Source organism: Nelusetta ayraudi, unplaced genomic scaffold (assembly GCF_046127955.1).
Source record: "Nelusetta ayraudi isolate G7.1 ecotype Tasmania unplaced genomic scaffold, CSIRO-AGI_Nayr_v1 ptg000011l, whole genome shotgun sequence".
NCBI lineage: Eukaryota > Metazoa > Chordata > Actinopteri > Tetraodontiformes > Monacanthidae > Nelusetta > Nelusetta ayraudi.
The window spans coordinates 4,170,662-4,184,347 of NW_027466061.1; the positions used below are offsets into that span (position 1 = coordinate 4,170,662).

Genomic DNA, 13,686 nt, shown 5'->3' on the forward strand with positions numbered 1-13,686 from the left:
GGTTTTATTTTATTTTTTAAATTGTATGCGCTGTTTTACGTTGACCTTGAATGTTCTGAAAGGCACCTAAAATGAAATGTACTGTTATCGTGAATTTGTTTTAAATAGTTTGCTAACAAAAAAGAGTCACAAAAAAAAGCATAAAAATGTGATCATACGGACAAATGTCGTTATTGTGATTTGGCACTGTAAAGTCCTTGAAAATAAAGCCATAAATCTACAGAACTTTGGCATTCCAAGAAAGTGTGTGACCTCCAGCCTAAGTACGACTCTCCGGTTTGTGTGAAGTTTGTGATTTCCGACGCTCCTTGAAGACGCCTGGACAGTGAGCAGGTAGAGACTGTCAATGAGGTCCCAGGGGAGGAGAGAGAGCGAGAGAGAGAGAGAGTCCGGGACGGTGTGTAGACGACTGTTGTCTCCACTTTCTGAAGTACACAGGGATCTCACTGGAAGCCGGGAGCACTCGCCTTGTTTTTCCACACACTTTTACTCCGAGTCCTCTGGGGTTTTGTCTTTTTCTAAAAGTTTTATTTCGCCCTCGGTGTTCTCAGGAAGATCGGATCTGATTTCACCCAGCGCGGCGGCGGCGGCGGAGACACTGAGCTCGGGGAACGTCTGCTCACACTGTCGGAAATCTGAGTTTTCCACCTAACAACTGATATTTTGTGCATCAACTTGTCGCTCGACCATATATATTTATATATAAAAACTACTTTTGGAATGGATCGGGATCCTTCAGAAGTTCTCTTGGGTTTTACAAGCTAACTACACGAACGGTCCGTTCGCTGTAGTTAATAATTAGATACACGCTTTGTGTCGGATTTACAAACTTCTTTGAGGATTATTTTTTTTTTCGCAACTCCCTCGGCGGTAAAGAGAAAAAAGAATGACCCAACCTGTTGGCTGCGCATTATCTCAGCATGCCTTATAACTTTCCGGCGGCAACCTGTGAGCCGCACTTTGAAGTCGAAGCCGCGGCTCTCCTGCGTGTTTTCGTGGATTTACCCAGAAAATGCGGCGCCTGTGCGGTGTTCCACCTCCCGACGACTGCCGAGATGTGACGGCGATGCACGACGGCTGCTGGCCCACCTTGTAGTGGCGACACACACACACACACTCACGACTTTGTGACACGGATGAGGATCGATACGCGGCTGCCTGGACCTGCACACCGACACGCCGCGCGGACATTTGTTGGTCTCACCGAGGCTTTTGGGGGAAAACTTAACGCAACGCACTTCGGGTTGGCCGTGGTGCGTTTAGGTGTTCATTCAAGTTGATTCTATAAAAAAACAAAACAAACAAAAACAAAACACGACAGCAAATCTCGGGAGTTGCTGTGCTGTGCTGTGCTGAGCACACACGCACGCACACATACGCACGCACGCGCAGAACAACCTCTTGTCCAACCCAGCGGCGCTTGCCCTGCTTCGAAAGTGCACCATGTGCGGCCGGGCACCGCCGCTGCAGCCGAGGCCATGACCGTCCCGCAGCGGCGCCTGGCCGGGCTCTGGCCGTGGCTGCTCATCGCGGCCCTGCAGGTGGTGCTGGGCCAGACGGGCCTGGAGTCCGAGGGGCCGACCCGCAGGGCGCTCATCAAGGTGACGCCGCTCAACCACGAGTCGTTGTCGGGGAAGCCCATCACCCTGGAGGGGACGTTCGTGGGAGGGAGCGCAGGCTACGCGGAGGGCAAGCTGATGCAGGTGAGGCTGAGGCGGCGAGCTTGTGTGTGTGTGTGTGTGTGTGTGTGTGTGTGTGTGTGTGTGTGTGTGTGTGTGTGTGTGTGTGTGTGTGTGTGTGTGTGTGGACGGGACCACTCTACCTTTCGGAGAATCCTTCCATCACTACCAAGCCCTAGGGTGGGCAAACTTTTTGACTGGTGATCCGCAATGGGTTCTGAAATTTGACAGCGGGCCGGAGCACGAGCAGATCGATAAGAGTGATTCGGTGACGCACTTCATAGAAAGAAAAATATGGCATGGGATATGTAGAAAACGTGCTTTAGTGTCAATTGAAAATGCCAAAAGCAAAGTCGCAACAAAATATGTTACTTTGAAGCATCACAGCATTTAGCTCTTTATTGACATGACTCTTAAAACACTGAAAAAATGGGTGAAATACAGCTATTCTATGACTTGGTTACTTGAAATATAATTTCCTCAAATTGGGCGGGCCGGATTAAAAAATGTTAACGGGCCGCATGTGGCCCCCGGGCCGTAGTTTTCCCATGCCTGACTTGGCCTCATGTATTATTCATGCATGACCAATGTGTCCCATGCAGATTGACACTTGGCAAAGAGAGCAGTGTCTTCTTGTGTTGGCCTTTTGACACCACACACACACACATATATATATATGTATGTATGTGTGTGTGTGTGTGTGTGTGTGTGTGTGTGTGTATATATACATATATATACATAGTCATCTTCTTTTGCCCTTTGTCATTTTTTTATAAGATCAGATGTTGATGGGTGATTGGGTTTAAAAAGCCATGGTTGTCTCAAGTGTGTGTCTAATTGTTCCACCATTCTTGTATTTGCTCACATGGGCTGATAATTAAACAAACTAGAATAGAGCTTAGTGTTCTTGGTGGTTTAAAATAAATAAATGGCCTTCGCCAGAATGTTTCTCCACCGTCTGGTCTCAAGGGTGACTTTATTATTTTAGGCGTCGTAGGGCGCACGCATGGCAAGAGGGCGTCATATTAAACTCCCAGACGACTAAACACAATCCCTGTTAGTGTTCCACCACCACCTGTTTTTTTTGTCTGTTTATCTAACGTTTAATAAGTTTACATCCACCGTCTGACAAACCAAACGACGGTGATGGACTCGTCCCTTCATCCAGCGGGGAAACACCGCAGCGGCGGCCACAGGTTGCAGTGCACGGTGTGTTTTTCCAGAGCCGCTCGTTGCACCCCGCTCTCCCCATTCAGCCCCTCAGCATGTGTTGACAGAATATCTTAAGTCCTGGAACAATGGAGATGACACAGCCTACAGGTGTTACTGAGTTTAGCTTGTTTTTTTTGTTGTGTTTTTTTTAAAGTCTGTTTTGTTTTCTAACATGGCTCTGAAAGAGGGGGACGAGGTGGTTGAAGCTGCCTTTGTAGGTCAGCAATTTCTAAGGTGATGCCTCTTTGCTTTGTGATCATTTATGGCATTAGATTTCCCCTCCACATCTGTTGGGGAGAGAAGCCTTTTGAGCGCCTCAGCCGGTCATGTTCGGGCCACATGTTGCAGAGGTTTTGCAAAAATGCAAAAAATGCGAGTGTGTTTCTTTCTTTGTCGTCGTGTCCCGTTGCGGGAGGTTGGAGGGGACGAGCCCTCGCTCTGGAAATGTAAACTGCGTGTTCTTTTTTAGCGTGTGTATTTGGGATTGAGGAGTGGATTAAGGCTCCCAGGGCCTCAAAGCTCGGCTGTGTGAATTTATTTACTGTCTCCAAAGAAACGTCGAGACAGATAGGAGGCAACCGCATGATCTTGTCTCTTCTCAGCCACCAGGCGTGGGCAGGTTTTGTGAATGGAGCGACAGAGGCTGCAGTCACATTGATTGTCTGAGGGGAAAGAAAGGCTGCTGTGAAAGGCTGCTGTTCCTCCTCTGCACTTGACTTCTTTTTACTTTTAACGTTTGGGTGGGATGTTGGCGACTACTCTCGGATGCATAGCGCACTGCGGCTGAGATTAAAGGCTCTCGCAGCTTGCTGGGATTTCCAGTTTACTCAATGGTTTTCCCCCATAAACCCGTGTGCTGTTTTTCCTAGTTTCCTGCGAGCCAAAATTGAAAATGTGTCTCAGACTGAACGCACGAAATGTCTTTCCATGATCGAGTCCCTTGCTGCGCACTGGCCTTGTGCTGTGAACAGAATGTAATGAAGAGCTGAAAATGTCAAGCGGATGAATGATTTTATTGCTGCGTTCATGCCTGATTTTTCAATGGCAAAAGAAAGATTGTACAGGTGAATCACCTTCCCTTGCTTGTGGTTCTGTCCAAGTGTTGTAGATGGAGTTTGTGAGACTCTGTTCTCAGGCTGTTCCCACACTGCACAGTTAATGCTGCAGGATGCTCTTTGTTGCAGTCTAGGCCTGTTCCAACAGGTCCTCACTACTTCTGCAGGCAGCTTTACGTCCTGCTTTATACTCTTGCTTTCCTGTCTGTGGAGATGAATGTTGGTTGGCTTCCATAGATCCCAGCCTCTGCAGATTTTGCCTTCCCCTACTGTTTTAAAGTAGTCCAGGCGCACTGTATAATCATGAGCACAAAGCCACATGTCTTCTTTGAAGCCTAATTCCAGTGAACAGGTGTATCAAAAAGCACTCCTGGAGTCTTTCAGACTGTCATAAATCTGACTTTGGACCCTAAAGTGCTTTTGGTCACATGTTGGGTTTTCATACTTTGTTTCTGTACTTGAATTTCAGATTTTGGACAAATGTATCTTGGAATTTAGCAGCTAGTTTAACTAGAAAATTCAATTGCAGTCAGGCAAACTCCTCCTTTCTGTCACTGACAGTTGGGCGCAAGCGACTAGAAAGCGCAGGTAAACAAAGGGCATAATGGTGGATGCAGATGTGGGACGAGAAAGCACGGGAGCATTTCCCCTCTGATGCGCAGGACAGACCAGGTGCAATATTTGTTTGCAAGGGCGGGATCACACCCTTCTTGTACGAGTGTTTGAAGCGGATGAACTGTCAGACCTCCAAACGTCTGTGACTCAGACCCACCTTAGTGGGGTAGTTTGCTAATCATGAATGGAGTCGCTAACGTTAAAGCCTCAGTCTTTTATCAGTTCTCCCATTGGTTGGTGCCATTAATAAACAGTGGAATCGTCCATGTCAACGGGTAACGTGCTGGGTACCGCAAGCTAGCAATCTTACCTTGCCCATCCTTTCTGTAAAAGCACAGAATCTTGTTTTTTTTTGGTTTTTTTTATAAATATTCTTGTTTTCTTCCAGTAGAGAAGATAAAACTCTGTATCAAAGTATATTAAAAGACATTGTTGAACCAATTTCATTTGTGCTTAGATCGAATGTTAGTTGTTGTGTACCTTAAGCGGCCTCAATAAGCTGAATAAGAGACACCTAATAGTTATTGATAGATGTTGTTGATATATTAGTCCACAACTTTCTTAATGATTACAGCCAGATGATATTCATCCACTTCTTCCTGCTGGACTTCTTATTTTGGATGATGTGTGCGGTCACATGTGGAGAGTAAACCAGAGAGTGATTGGGAGTACTCCAAACAGCTCCCTGTTCCCCTCAGTATATTTAAGTCACAAGACTCTGCTTTGGTGCCTTCTAGCGCTCTGATCTATTAAACTGTGATCTCCTTGGACGCTTGCCCTGTCCCCTGAATGAACAGGCTCACTATAGCACACTGGCCGGGGTCAGGCCAGCGCTATTTGGACAAATACAAATGCCGAGGAATTTTTGACTCCGTCCCTGTTTCCGAAGCGAAGCTCGCAGTGCGACCGGGAGCAGAAGCGCAGCGGAAGGCTCCCGGGCCGACTTTGAACTTGAGACGCCGTCTATCCTCTGGCGTCTGTCCGCCGCGGAGAAGAATTTTGAGCTTATCCTTTAGTGGGCGTCGTGCCCGGTCTAAGGACATCATTAAAGCCATCTTGACTTTCTTTTCTTCCTGGCACTCCAGTCTTTTCTTTTTTTTCCCGTTTTGGTCGGGGGACGCAGGGAGGGAGTGGGGGAGGGGTAGGAAGGGGCGTCTTTGTGCTTTGAAATCTGGACTTGACCTCTGAGGGCTCCTTCAGAAACATCGGCTGTAATTAAAGCATGCCGGGTAATTGACTAAAGACCCAGTTAACTCTGCGCCACTTCAAATTCCTTGGGCTTCTACTCAGGGTCCCCGTAGGTATTGAAGAGCCTCCTCGGCCCTGCCTGAGCCCGCCGCTCTCTCAGGCCGCTATCTGCCCGTTTGGGAGCGAGGGAGCGCTGGGCGGAGGGGGCGCTGAGGGAGAACATCAAAGTGCGTCCAGCTCAGAACGTGAGCCGGGATGATTAAAAACTGAGACTGTTTACACTGCACTTCCCATATGGGCCCTGGTCGTCCCCCCCACCCCCCCTCTAGATTTCCTGCCCATACTTCCTATCTCTCTGGGTGAGATAACAAGCCCAGCCAGAGCTCCTCTGGGCTTTTCGCCTCGCTGCATTGTTTGAGGCGCTGCAGCACATAATTCATCTCTTTGAACTATACATGTTGTGTTTTTCTTTTGTTTGTTTTTTTGGGGTTATTGCACCTGTTAGCACCTTGTGCTGAAAAACCCGTTGGATAGCAAAAGCCAAAGACTTCCCAATGCTGATGCCTTCCAGTTCTGATAAAACCCATAATGTCGCAGCGTCCGTGCTAATGTCTTTAGCAACAACAAAACAGGTCTTTGCCTTCTATATTTCTTCTTTGCCTTATTTGTGTTTTTTAAGGGCTGCTGGCACAAGCTGCGACCTGCTTTGGTATATGGACTGAAACACTGCATTGGATATTGGTTAAATGAATGTGCACAAATTTAGAATACATTTTATTGAATTTACATTTGAAGTCTGTAAGTATCTGTCCCTTGGCATCACAGGCAGATACATCAAAGTAGCAGCCAAAGTGGTGCAAGTTTGTGCAAATTCGTGAAAAAGTTCAGCTTTAAAAGTTCCTCACAGACGGCAGAATTCCCTCGAAGCTGCAGTTCTTCCCCTTTCCTTGACGTGAACGGCGGCTCACACAGACCTGCCGTCCAGACTGGCTGTCATATTTCCATATGGCCAACAGCTCAGTCTGCCGTTCGGCTTTGGTCTAGTGATCTGAGACGTCAGTTCCACTTTGCCTCTGGCTCTTACCTCCAGCAGACCCCCCCCCCTCCACACACACACACACACACACACACACGTGCGGCCAGCCCCGGCCGGACAAATGAGTTCTCCTGAGTTTGAGGGATACGACAAAAGCTGAGGCCTGCAGCACAGGAAGCTGTCCTGTCCCCTCTTTCGCAAGAGATGACTCCTCTGATGTTGCTTTGGGCCAATCTCCTGATCCTGCCCATTCCCTTCTTTTTAAGTCATTAGACCGAGCCGGGGATTTGGAACTAAATACAACACCCCCCCCCCCCCCCACTTCTCATAGTTCTGCTTCTGCAAAATCAAGGGAACATCTCTGCTATCCACTGCTGTCATGCTTTCACTCATCCTTTTGTCCAGAAGAGTTTGACATGTACACACTCACTCACACACACACACACACACACACACACACACACACACACACACACACACACACACAGTCATTGAAAAGCTGGATGTTTACTTTGTTATTGTGGCTCTGTGCCCAAGACAAATTTGCCTTCTGGGACATTTAAGTGTGTACCACACAACAACCCCACCGAAGTGTACTAGTGACTAGTGTGAGCTCTCTCTATACTAATAAGATATTAACACTAGGGCAAGGTATTGGCCAACCAATGTGGAGAAAGCAATAGAATTGAATTAAACTCCAACTCTATCCTGATTGATCAACATGATTCACACGTACAAGATACGGCAGCACTTTATCTCAGTTAGCTTGCGGTGCTAAGAGTCAATCGACTGCAGTATTGTGCAGTGTGAATGAGTGTTGCGTACGAAAGTGAGGGCTCGTCTTCCTGCGTTAGCATGTGAGCGTGTTTGTGTGAACGGTGGCAGTGGTAGCAGACGCGCGGCGCTCTTTCAAGCCTTGCTGTGCAGCCACACAATGGAGCCGAGTGACTCACCTGTGATTACAAAAGAACACATGCTCGCACTTACTTATCAACGCACATCCAAGCGCATTTTTCTTTTTGATATTCTGATATGCGAGCGGGGTGAGGCCCGGGAGCATCAGAGGTCAGCGTCTAAAATGTCTGCAGGTTAAACTGCGGAGAGTAAGGAGTGAGTTTGCTGCCCGACACCTCAGGTCGAGCATGGCACCTGTAGTCGGCTGATCTGTTGAAAAGGAGCAGCGGAGGAGCAGCAGAGGATGTGCGCTGATGGGGGCGGTTGGATTGGGGAAACCGTAGCAGGGCAGAGAGCAAAGTGGAGAAGTTGGCTGTCTCTTTGTTTTCCCCTGCAGGGAAGAAGCTCATGATTAGAGTGATAGTTCAGCCAAAGTGTAATTCATAACCAGGCCCCTTGTTTCACCAAAGTGTGAATAAAGTTTTTACTTTGAGTTTGTATTTCATGGATTTATTTTAAAAGGGCACACAAAGGTGATCCTGATTGCTTTGGCTCGCAGGAAACCAAAGAGCCTGGCAAAAATAAGAGCATACAAGCATGTTTAGCACAAGTACTTTTCTTTTAAAAATTAAAAAAAAAAAAAAAAGACCTAACAATTTTTAGATTGCATCTTAATATTGTTGTCCGGCGGCTGAATAACCTCAAGTTGCCCCTCAGATGTGATGAATTAGCGACTGCTGGCGTTTGTCTGCGTGCAGCTACTGTCCGCGCAACCGCCCTGGCTCGTGTAATCGCGGGAAGAACCTGAATGGCTTCGGCAGCCCTTTGAATTTTAATCCCCGAGCCACTACAAGTTGTGAAATCTCCCCTCAGCTACAGGAAGCGGCGGCACAGTAACCTTGTTCAGACACGCTCCTCGGTTGACGCATCGCAGCCTAGCCGTCTTGCTAGGCGGCTAATTTTCTCTCTGCTTCAGCCGAGTGTCTTCTTCACTCGCTAGCGGCTAATGTCAGACCTCTCCGCTGTCCCGGCTTGCCCAGTTGTTCCTCCACCCCCCCCCCCCCCCGCCCCCTCCCTCCCCACAGCCAGTGCCACTCTCCTGCTTGCCGACAGCCTCTTTAATTCACTTTTAATTCATTGTGTGCACTTCAGTTTGAAGGGCCAGCGCGGCTACGTGTTCTACCGACGGCAGGAAGCACTCGTTTCGCTGAGGGCTTGAGGAAAAGAGTCATCACCATACCACAGATAAATGCTCTCTGACAAACTGACCCCCCATCCCGCCCGCCGCGCCCTCCACAGCTCTTGCAATTTTTTTTTCATTTTTCAAGCAAAAATGAGTTGTCTTGATTCCAAAAATAATAACAACAGAGAATGAACTTTGCATGTTTATGACTTGATGCACTTGTGCCAGGGCTGCAGGGTGAGGAAGGAAGGAAGGAAGAAGCTCCAGTTGGCGCGAAGCAATGTGCCGAATACCGGTAGAAGCAAATTTTCTACTTTTCTGCCTGAACGCTCGACTCAACCATCCGCAAGGAAGAGGAGCGCTCACCTGCACGACGCTGTGCAAGTGTACGTGTGTGTGTGTGCTGTTGACTGTGTGTTTGTGTGCATGTGCGTGTGTGTGTCCGTGGGAGGCGGAGCTCCCGTACTGAGATCATTTACCAAACTCTATTAAGCGGGATCAAAGAGTCTTAGATCTTTCACTGCTGCGTGACTACAAAAGCCATATTGTAACCCCAGATCCAGGGAGATAACGCTGCTGACAAAAAACGCTCTATGTCTCCAGGAGTCACATGGTCACTTCCACACAGCAACCAGGGTGTCCTGTTTGTGACCCCCCCCCCGCCGCTCCCTAGCTCCCTCCAGCCCCCTCCGTCTTCTCGGAAAGGCTTCGGACTCACTAGTGTAGAAGTGGGGCCAAGTGTAGAAGTCGGAACAAAATCACAAACCTGCCGTCCTGCCACACTTGAATGCATTACATCAACTCTTAGTCATTTGCGTTGCTCCATAAATCCAACGTGAACTGAAGTGGCTGTTTTTGTGAATCAGCCGCCGCCGCCGCCCTGCTGCACTTCCGCCTCAGGCGCTAAGTGTTATGTCTTTGTTGAGTCACTTGATTGCGTTTCAGGCATAATTCCGTTTTGCAGCTGCACGTCAGGTATAATTTAGTATACACGACAGCGCAGACGGCAATCAGGTCGCCCGCAAGCCTCCAAGTGACCCACCTACCAGGCTGATCAACGCTTTTATTATTGATAGTTTGTATTTACAGTCAAAGCCCAGCAGACTTCTGTCGATTCATTTTTGCTGGAATGATGGACTTTGTAAACTTGATTGTAATATTGTCTTTTAACCTGTTCTTAACTATTGTGGATCCAATGTCTGAGATAGTTTAGACTAGTTCAGTGAACTTTTAGGCAGCCCAGTGTCCTCCAAGTGTAAACCTCTCGTCTGATCGAAGGTGTAAAAAGCTGCATACGGCCGTCCTTTGCTTTTCCACTCAAAGACAGACTTAAAGCTGAACATTTAAAATTGATCAACATCATTTCCGTGTCTCGGGTTTAACACGGACTCTATTGTTCTTTTTCTTTTAACGAGCCCTGGTGACCTGAAGGAATTGAAAAAAACAATCCATCCAAAGGTGCGTTTATCTACTCCCTTTTTCGTCAATTTGGTTTGTAGGTCCGATTGTCCCATTTACACGGAATGAATAAAGCGGTTAGATTGACCTGCGGTTCTCCTCTGATGCCGCGCACTGCGGCGTCGGCCATCTGCGACACACGATCACATGACCTGACACTCGGCTGCACCAGGAGGCCCGCCAGTGTTTGAGATGGAGCTGTCGGCTTGACTAATCCAGCTCGCTGCCTCTGTTCCGAGACCGCCACGGCGAAGAAGCGTCCTCCTTGTTTCAAATATGAGCGATAATTCATCCTAATCTGCGACGCGGCGCGCCGGCTGCGTTGACATGCGCACGAGGGGCCGACAGCGGGGAACGATCCGATCCGATGGGCCTTTTCCACGGACTCCAGATCGAAACCGTCTAACTGGATTAAAACCCAAGTTACAGCAGCTCCTCTTCCATCTGAATTCACCAGGACTGATAGCTTACACGCTGAGATTTTTATCAGCCGGGCGTTTGATTGGAGGAGCTCCGTCCACCAACATCGCCCGTCGTCATGCGTCCAGTCACATGCCTGCCTGCCGGCGAGCGAGATAGATCGATGGCTGTTCAGCCGGCTGGACTGCGCGAAGGAGAGAGGGAAAAAAACAAACCAAAAAAATGAGAAATGCAGGCTCTTGACAGACGCCTACATCTCCAGCTCTCCGCCTCGGAGCGAACCGGGCCTGCAGAGGCAGAGTCCCGCTTGACACCACAATTACCACTTTCATCAGGCTCTTCACCAATTCGTGAGGGCTGGATGATGAATTAGCTGTGGGGGTGGGGGAGGTGACAATTAGTTGACAAGCTTTGATTGGATGTATTCCTTATCTTAAAACTGCCTCTAATCCTTTGAACTCAGGTCTTTGTGGCAACAGTTCTCTTCTCTGGGGGTTAAAGGTCATTAAGATACACCAGGAACTCTGCCTCATGTAATCATTTGTGAAATTTGGGCTAATAGATCATTGAAGAATTCAATTTTCGTATTGAATTAATAGAATTGAATGCATTTCACCATTATCAGTTTGAATTAGATTTGTTCACTATGCTGTGAACAAATCTCAGCAGTTCAATGCAGCGACTCTGCTGTCGCTTTATGTTTTCACCATTGATGTTAAATCTTTAAAAAAATGAAGGGAAGTGATTCTGTGTTTGAAAAGACACTTGGCTCTGATCCTGTGATGGTGACTCACTCTGCAGAAAGCTTAGCAGTAGAGAGAAGGTGTGAGCGTGTATACCCCCCCCCCCCCCCCCCGGCCCCACCAGCCAATGTTCCGCCGTGACTCTTTTAATAGCGGTGTACCCAGCGCTGCGGACCTGAGGGTCCACCACTCCCAAAAAGAGCCCAAACCCAAAACTACAGTGCCGTCCCAGCGGGCCATCAGGGGAGGGCTGCGTATCTAGGAGACCCGTCCCAATTGGCTGTGACCTCCTGACTGGCTGCTCCTAATTAGAAGCAGTCCCTCGCAGTGCCTCCCTCTCTTGTCCAAAGTAAATACCTTGGCACCCAGCAGGAATGCCGACGGTCTGCCCGCCACGGTGCTTGCAGAGAGGCTCGGGAGAGTCACCCACTCCCCTCATAGTTTGTCCTCTGCTCAGAGCAGCGCTAGCAAGCCAGCAAACTGCCTTCTGGCCCCCGTTCTGCTATTTTGGCGCATTCCCTGCAAGTGGCCTTGACCGTGGGCCGGGACTTTGCAGTGCAGCGATAAAAGTGACTTGAATATCGTCTGTTTCTGCTTTTGCGTAACGTGTGCGTATTTACTTTTATTCCAATGTTAGACTTCCTGTTGCCCGAAAAGGACTGAAAAGAAGAGAGAGAGAGGAAAAAAAAAAACCCAACAGCTCGTGGCTGTTTTCAGTGCCTGTTGCCTTTGGTGCGCCGTGCTTGGCTGGAATCAGGTGGGCGGATCAAAGGGCCGTCTGTATTTGAGGGAGCCGAGCCACCATGTCTCATCAGGGCCGTTCACCTGATAACCTCCTCTGCTGGAGCCGCGCCAAAGCAGCCCAGGGGGAAGAAAAAAAAAGTAGCACAGCTAACAGGGCATGTTCTCAGGACTGCTGCGGAGTCGCATGGGCCTCCGACTTTCTCCTTCTGAGTGGCTGCGTCGATCTGCAGCTGCCAAGCCTCGCTCTCTCTCTCTCTCTCCCCCTCTCTCTCTCTCTCTCTCTCTCTCTCCCTCCCCTGGTCTGCTATTTAAACCCCCTAGATTGCCGTGCGGGAAGTGCAGTGCGGCACGCTGTTGTTCCTGTTCCGGGCTCTAGGTTCGAGGTTAGCACTGCGCCGCACCACAGCGGCCCTGAAAGCCGTCTCTGAAGACTAAAGCAGAGCCGTGTGCGGTTTGGGTGTTTGGTCTGCTCACTCCCCGATTAAAGCGGCAGGTTGGCAGAGGATTGGATAATGACATGTCTACCACTCTCGAGTCCTTGAAAAGCAAGACTCACTCTCTCGCTCTCTCTCTCTCGCTCTCTCACACACACACACATACACACACATACACACACGTGCACGCATGCTGAAAGCGCTCAAAAGCGCTGCTTCCTGTAACGGAAGAATCTCCCAGACGGCTGACACTGCAGTCGCAGAAACGTTTATTATCTGCAGCCAATGAGGAGTGACACGGCCAGACGCTAATACCGCCACTTTTTTCACACACCTACACACACACACACATACGCATATATGTCTGTATGATACGAGTCAACATCATGTGTGCGAAGCTCCATCCATAAATACAGGGCGTCCGACTTCAGACTACAATGCCGGCTCGTTGTGAGGCGGAGGTGGGGAGTTTGAGCCAGTGCGTCTGACCTACCTCCACTGCTGCTGACTTCCGCTGTTTGCCCACTCCGTTAACTATTACCGAGAGGCTGTGTACCTTGGCTGCAGCCCAGTGCTCTTACACATACCGTGGCCCATCATCAAAGGAAACCCGCGCTACGAGCTGCTGGAGTCCTTCCACAAAGGCCACGGCTTCTGCTCCAAGCCCTCGGCGAGCAGAGCTCGGCGTGGTGCTATCAGCAACACTCCCTCCTCATTTGTGTGCCCATCGTTCTCTCTCTCTCTCTCTCTCTCTCTCTCTCTCTCACTCTCTCTCTCTCTCTCTTACTCTCTCTCTCTTTCTCCCCCTCTCTCTCTCTCTCCCCCCTTCTCCTTTCTTCCTTTTTCCCCTCTCTGGACCTCCACCTCCTCTCACCCAGTCCCTTACTTGAACACGCACGCGCACACACACCTTTCCTTACAATCTCTTTCATGTTTGCCTATAGATTCTTTGGTGTGGTCGCAGCGCAGACAGAAAATGTTGGATTGACGATGTGGCTTGAAGGCGCCAATTGATTTAGTGGTGT

The 13,686-nt window shown here is 49.0% G+C and overlaps 1 protein-coding gene across 1 annotated transcript in view; it reads left to right on the plus strand.

Moving 5' to 3' along the window:
• Positions 1 to 390: 390 nt before the first annotated feature.
• rnf43 (ring finger protein 43) overlaps positions 391 to 13,686 on the plus strand; it is a 78,505-nt gene continuing 65,209 nt past the window's right edge. Inside the window, exon 1 of the mRNA XM_076020132.1 lies at positions 391 to 1,703. Within this exon, the coding sequence (XP_075876247.1) occupies positions 1,479 to 1,703 (225 nt within the window). The 5' untranslated portion in view covers positions 391 to 1,478. The remainder of the gene's footprint in view (positions 1,704 to 13,686) is intronic.